At 49.0% G+C, this 6,965-nt stretch overlaps 1 protein-coding gene across 1 annotated transcript; it reads left to right on the plus strand.

Moving 5' to 3' along the window:
* Positions 1-409: 409 nt before the first annotated feature.
* uba2 (ubiquitin-like modifier activating enzyme 2) lies at positions 410-6,563 on the plus strand. The gene is made up of 17 exons (XM_053885126.1): positions 410-622; positions 1,520-1,603; positions 1,674-1,744; positions 1,818-1,882; positions 1,955-2,055; positions 2,438-2,559; positions 2,870-2,937; positions 3,767-3,888; positions 3,963-4,062; positions 4,132-4,283; positions 4,342-4,435; positions 4,505-4,617; positions 4,849-5,004; positions 5,075-5,171; positions 5,275-5,380; positions 5,448-5,590; positions 5,743-6,563. The coding sequence occupies exons 1-17, from the start codon at positions 485-487 to the stop codon at positions 5,937-5,939; spliced, it is 1,929 nt and encodes a 642-aa protein (XP_053741101.1). The 5' UTR covers positions 410-484; the 3' UTR covers positions 5,940-6,563.
* Positions 6,564-6,965: the final 402 nt, after the last annotated feature.

Below are 6,965 nucleotides of genomic sequence, written 5' to 3' on the forward strand. Positions count from 1 at the left end.
CTCTGCTTATTGCACCCGCCAGTGAGGTGGCGACGGGGGAACGGGGCTGATCTTGTGTTGTGGCCCCCAGGGGTCAGCGGGAGGTGAGGAGAGGTGGAGGTCGGAGGCTGGGCCAAAACACGCACAGCAGAGCGCAAGCCTTGCGATTCAGGAAGTGACGAGCGTTAACAGATTTATTGTGTGTAGGTGTATTTTTCAAACTCACAATTATTTGATATTATTACAGAAATAACATTAGTAACACATATACATTGACACTTTGACGCACTCTCATAAAAAGTTAGCCTGGTTACATTCACCCAACGAGATCCCGTTAGATGCATTCTGGGGGCGCTGTGATGCCCGACAAATATCATTAGAAGAAGAAGCCGGCAATCGCAGTGGGGCGGGGTCGGGCATGCGCAGTGTGCTGGAAGAAGACGCTGGCAGCTAGCCGCTAGCCCCCGGTGCTACAGCAGGCTTGTTGTGTCTCTCCCCGGTCGACATGGTGCTCGTTGGATCGCTACGAAAAGAGCTAGCGGACTCGCTTTCGACATGCAAAGTCCTGGTGGTGGGAGCCGGTGGCATCGGTTGCGAGCTGCTGAAGAACCTGGTTCTCACCGGCTTCAAAAACATCGAAGTGGTGAGTGGTCTGGGTGCTAGCCGGCTAGTATGCTAAGCCTTTGTGCTGCGCCATGCACGCAAACCCAGCAAGAGCTGCTGCTGGGGGAGCTCCACGGGGCTCCAAACCACCGCACCACACACACTTCCACCCCTACTACATGCCCGCTTCACACTTGTGGTCCAAAGTCGCTGCTAAAGCCTGCGTCCGGTGTAGGTTCTTTTGGCGCCATCAGCTGCGGATAACCAATCGCTCGAGCGTAGCTCGGTGATAACTGGATCGGTTCGGCGTCACGTACACTGGAACCCCACCTGACCGGTCTGGATGGTGACACCTCCGGTGAAGGCTCACTGTTTACGGAGTAGTGTGACCAGAGCAGGTCATTCCTTATGGAGACGGAGTGACGTTAATGTCTGTCAGGCTGCAAACTGTGACGACTTGACACGCTCTTTGGTAACGACACGTCGGAATATGAGACGCACCTGTTGATGAACACGGAGACATGATTGTAGCGTTAAATATTTGACTTTTCTATGCACAAAGCGTGGTGATAGTTGTTATAAACCAAGGCGGGAAAACTCCTTTCCTACTCGGGTCTGGTTTTGAGCGTATGATTTTCACAGCGAATTTCTCAAGGCTGAGGACACGATGTGACAAATGTTTGAAAAGTGAATGTGGGTTGTGTTTGTGAGTCAACTCTGTGGGTGTCGTCACATCGGAGAGTCAGCCGCAGTGTGTAAACAGGCATCATCTTCACTAACTGGAAATCTGTCTGATTTAGACTCAGAGTACGATCAGTTTGTTGCTGCTTGTGTAAACACTCATCCATATCCGTTGTTAAGATCTCAGAGAATAAGCTCTGCAACTAAGTTTTAAATAGTTGACAGGACAACCTGCTCAATCAGTTCCATTTTGCAGATCGACTTGGACACAATTGACGTCAGCAACCTCAACCGCCAGTTCCTTTTTCAGAAGAAGCATGTCGGGAAGTCCAAAGCACAGGTACGCTTGTTTTATTCGCCACCACGACTGAACATTTGGCTAAATGTAATTGCCTCTCCGCCCCGGTCAGGTGGCTAAGGAGAGTGCCTTAACCTTCTGCCCCACTGCGAACATCACGGCCTACCACGACAGCATCATGAAGTCAGTGCCTCTCCATTCTCATCTTTGTTGTTCGTCAGTGGATTTTTAACCTTCCTTTTGTCTTCTTCACCAGTCCTGACTACAACGTGGAGTTTTTCAGGCAGTTCATGCTGGTAATGAACGCCCTGGACAACAGAGGTATTCTGCTACTGTAACTGAAAAGAGCAACACACTCATCTGATTTGAACCTCACTCTGTTTGTCTCTGCAGCTGCACGGAATCACGTGAACCGCATGTGTTTGGCGGCAGACATTCCTCTGATAGAGAGCGGCACGGCAGGGTACCTGGGGCAGGTCACTGTCATCAAGAAGGTAGGTGTTTTCCCCAAAGACATCTCATGTAATAAAGGATCTCTATTGCACTGCATGTACTCTGCACCTCAAAGGACACTTTTTTCTTTTTGAATGATGGAGAAAGAGTTGCCATGCCTTCAGAATAATGTCATGTGATCAAACGTATTAAAAATAAGTGGAAAAATCCAAATGCACCATAGATTATTTATAACACAGCTACTCAAAAAAAGTCGTCAAAACTGCTGCCAATATGAATTTATCTCTTATTTGAATTGAATTTCCATCAAGGTTATCAGTGTCTCACAACACACTAACGTAACCCCCTGGAGAGTCAAAGATGGCTGCCGCTGTGGTCAGTGTTTCGCCTCCTTAATCACAGCCTGTTGTTGTGTCGGACCAGGGATTGACCGAATGCTACGAGTGCCAACCAAAGCCCACCCAGAAGACCTTCCCAGGATGCACCATTAGAAACACACCGTCAGAGCCCATCCACTGCATTGTCTGGGCCAAATACCTCTTCAAGTAAGTCCCAGGGAGTTGTTGATGGTGGAACCTTATGTGGGGTAGTTGTTGGTCTCTGCCTCCCACCAAGGATGTTCTGGGTTTGTTCCCTGCTTGAGGCTTGTTTGGGTCAAACCTGGCTGCTCTATGTTTGCTGCATGTTCTCTGTATGTTCCCCCTGTGTGCCAGAAACAGACATTGATGATGGCTGTTGCATGTCTGTAGGTGTGAGTGAGTCTTGGGACTGTCTCATAACACACCTGCTGCCCCTGAGGCCTTGTCAGTCAACCATGTAACAGATAATAAATCAGACTTTTTCCTTTCCCGTCAGTCAGCTTTTCGGAGAAGAAGATGCAGATCAAGAAGTATCACCGGACACAGCTGATCCAGAAGCTGCATGTAAGTCCGTCGAGTGTCACTGGTGTGGACAGCTTCTGTAGAACCTCCTGCACCTCGTTCGGTGATGGTGTGGCGGGATGTGAAAATGGCTAACCTTGGTGAAGCCCTTGACACATGGATCACCCTTTCCTTTTTATACAACCGTGTTCATCTCTGAGATATTTCTCATTGCCTTATAAAGCCATAACTAGTATGTCAATAAGTTAATAGATTTTGAGATGTTTCAGTCTTGCAGTCAGTTGGAGCCCCAAATTGCACATGTTGACAGACCACAAAAGAGACTACTCTGATGTTCTGGACTCAGCTGTGCTACAGCGGTCTGTACTTGGGTGTAAACATCACGCACGGCTGCTGAAACGATGACAGAACCAGCGTCATGTCATGACGTCTCGGGGAGCATCAGACCCACTGATTCTCCGAGCTGCTTCCTCATCCTCAACAGTGATGCAAACCATTTCAAATGCAGACACCTGCACTCAGACATGTTTACGTTCCAGCTCAACCAGCTGTGCTGTATATTGAAGCAGGTAAAAGACTCTGTGTAAACACTTGAATATTAAATGATTTAATAAAAAAAAAACAGTTAAATGTTTTCAGCCTATTGAAGTACTTCAACATACTGCTAGTACCGTGACATGAAATTTTCATACTGTCACAGCCCTACTTGTCGCACTCCTCTATATGTTAGCTAAACCAGTGGAACACCGGCCCATGCTGGGAAAGTCATAGGCGGCTAAACTGCCAGCCTTGGCTGGGGAGGGCCCAAAGAGAGGGGCAGGTATTCCAGTAGATTATTTGAAGCATGTTGAAGTTGTAATCATTTCCATAGGGAACCCAGAAGACACGGCAGCACGGGCCACTGCCTCAGAAAAGGACGGCGACATCAAGCGTGTCTCCACCAAAGAGTGGGCTCGGTCCACCGGGTACGACCCGGTCAAACTTTTTAACAAGGTTTGCATCTTCAGAAGATAAAACTTTTGTGGAAAGGAGTTGATCTTAAGTGAAGCCTTGCTTTGGCTTCACAGCTTTTCAAGGACGACATCATGTACCTGCTGACGATGGACAAGCTGTGGAAGAAGAGGAAAGCTCCGACGCCGCTGGACTGGCACCAGCTGGAGAGCGCTGGTAGGGTGTTTCACCCTCGCCTTCATGGTTTCGTTGAGCTGTTGAGTGTGAATGTTTGTTCGCCCCCAGCATGTCCCCAAGAAGTGGCCCCAGTGTCTGGTCTGAAGGACCAGCAGGTTCTCAGCGTGTGGGGACTCTGCCAGCTCTTCCAGAGAAGCGTGGAGACCCTTCGCTCCCTGCTGCAGGCCAAGGGGGACGGGGCTGAGCTGGTGTGGGACAAGGTGAGTCTGAGACGTTTCCTTTTGAACTCTGCGCGCACCTGACCCTCAACACTTCCAGGACGACCCTCCAGCCATGGACTTTGTCACGGCGGCAGCAAACCTGCGCATGCACATCTTCAGCATGAATATGAAGAGTCGCTTTGATGTGAAGTGTGAGTTCCTCATTTGGGTGCGAAAAGTGGCTGTGAGATGTCAGATGTTCATGGTCTGTGTGCTCTCAGCAATGGCTGGAAACATCATCCCGGCTATCGCCACGACCAACGCCGTCATCGCCGGACTCATCGTGCTGGAGGGCCTGAAGATCCTCTCAGGGGAGGTGGAGTCGTGCCGCACTGTGAGTACACTTTCTCCTGCTAAAAAAAAACGGGTCATGGTACTCGCTGAAAAGCCTGCAGATTTGTGAAATAGAAGTTTGAAAAGTTTAGTAAGTCAGATGGAGGAGGAGTCCTGATCCTCCTGTGTGTTAACACCAGCTTCAAAGGAACCCAAAACTTTTGCCTGGAAGAGCTGTGGCCTCCTCAAGTGCTCTTGGCTGTTTTTGACTGATTTGTCTCCTTGTGTTTAGATTTTCCTCAACAAATGTCCAAATCTGAGGAAGAAGCTATTGATACCTTGCGTTCTGGACCCGCCCAGCGCCAACTGCTTTGTCTGCGCCAGCAAGCCAGAAGTTACCGTCAAGGTCAACGTGGACAAAACCACTGTCCTCTGTCTGCAGGACCGGGTGAGGCCTTTTCCTCCAGCTGAACGGCCACGTTTTAGGGCCCACTCCAGCTGATATTTTGTCTGTCCAGATCCTGAAAGAGAGGTTCGGAATGGTGGCTCCAGATGTTCAGATAGAGGATGGGAAAGGAACCATCCTCATCTCCTCAGAGGAAGGAGAGACAGAAGGTGAGATCAAGTCCAAATCAGGATCCTACCTGTGCTGTTGGCTGTGTTTGTGATTCTCATAACCTGGAGTGTGACTCGACTATCCTTCATGTCTACTCAACAGCCAACAACAGTAAATTCCTGTCGGACTTTGGCATCCGCAACGGCAGCCAACTGCAGGCGGATGACTTCCTCCAGGACTACACGCTCCTCATCAACGTCCTGCACACGTAGGTCACCGCCTCTCTCAGGGTGTTGAAGGATGGCTGATCTGATTTCCCGGCTCTGTGGGGACAGTGAGGACCTGGAGAGGGACGTGGAGTTTGAGGTGGTCGGTGAAGCCCCAGACAAAGCCCCGCCTCCTCAGAGCAACCAGGAAGAAGCCAACAACATCACCAATGGAAACAAGGACTCCGCCCAGCCATCTACCTCTGCCAAAGGTCTGTCTGCTGTCATTACTGAATGTGTGTGTGTTAGGGCAGCGCCCACTCAGGCTGCCACAGTCGCTACTGTGCTGGCTCAGTGCCCTCTTGGCTTGGTGTGTGTGGGTCATCATGCCGTCCGTGATTCGTGATCTCTCGCCATCCTTCAGCTCCGACGGACGACGACATCATGATTGTGGACTCTGACGAGGAGAACGGAGAAGCGTCCAGCTCTGCGGTGGCGACCAGCGGCACCAAGAGGAAGCACTCGGAAGCAGATGGTGTGGAAACCGTCAAACGTCCTCGTGTAGAACAATCAGACGCAGCAGCTGACAACGATGATGATGACATCATAGCGCTGGACTAACCCCCCTCACCCCTGTTCCCCTGAAAACGGACAGTCGACTTCAGTAAAACCTCTAGAATGAAGAACTGTTTCCCCCACAGGCTAGTTTTCTCGGTACCCTCCGCTTCTGCTCGTTTTGCTGTAAATAGATCTGACACAAAGACCCTGTTCAGCTTTTTTTATTATTATTTCTGGTCTCTATAAAGTGCTTTTCATGATGTCAAATCTAGTGCTTTTGTATTTTTTATAAATCTATTTGTCAAGTTATGTCAGTGGAGGGGTTCTGTTCACAGGTCCAATGGTGGGTGGGGGTCCGGTGTCGTCCATAATGCTGTTGCGGGGGTACGGACTACGAGACTTCTGCGCCCTCAGGTGGTTAGGATCAGTTCTGCCACGCTCCGTTACGGTTGCATCTCTTCATCGCTGTGTGAAGCTTTGTTCTACAGGCTGATCTGAAGTGAAGCACAATTTACTGACTGGCTCTGTGGTGTTTGAATGTAAACAGGCTGATTTAGGTCCAAAAGCAGTGATGGGAAAAGAACCTCAGATGTAGACCGACACCTCACTCATCTGTAACGTCATTTCAAACGCATCTAACATTTGAGACCTTTGGACCAATGTAGTGAAGATAATAAATGGAAATAAAGCGGGTTCCTGTTTCTCCTTTTCTAATCACATTTGTATTCAACATTTCAATCAACAGGTTGAGGAAGGAGACTCGAGTGGAGCGGAGCTGCGGCAGAGTGCCGGATGGTGATGCGTTTCTTTGAAATCTAGAGGCAAAAAAAATTGAACTGAAAGTTACTGTAGGAGTTTATTTTTGTGATTATAAACGTCTACAATATCACTTGTGCCGTGCAGTTGCATACTATTGTTTACGTAAAAAAGACTTAAACAGAAATTAAATGCCGCCATAAGCTACAATTAAGTAGATTGAACAGTTTTCTTCTGCTGTCACCTCAATATTTTTCAGGATTTTGGCGACACCCAGAGAATGGGTACGTGACGTCATCGAGAACCGATCGTGAAGTGCTTCGTGATTGGTCG

This window comes from Synchiropus splendidus, chromosome 14 (assembly GCF_027744825.2).
Source record: "Synchiropus splendidus isolate RoL2022-P1 chromosome 14, RoL_Sspl_1.0, whole genome shotgun sequence".
NCBI classification, from domain to species: Eukaryota; Metazoa; Chordata; class Actinopteri; order Syngnathiformes; family Callionymidae; genus Synchiropus; species Synchiropus splendidus.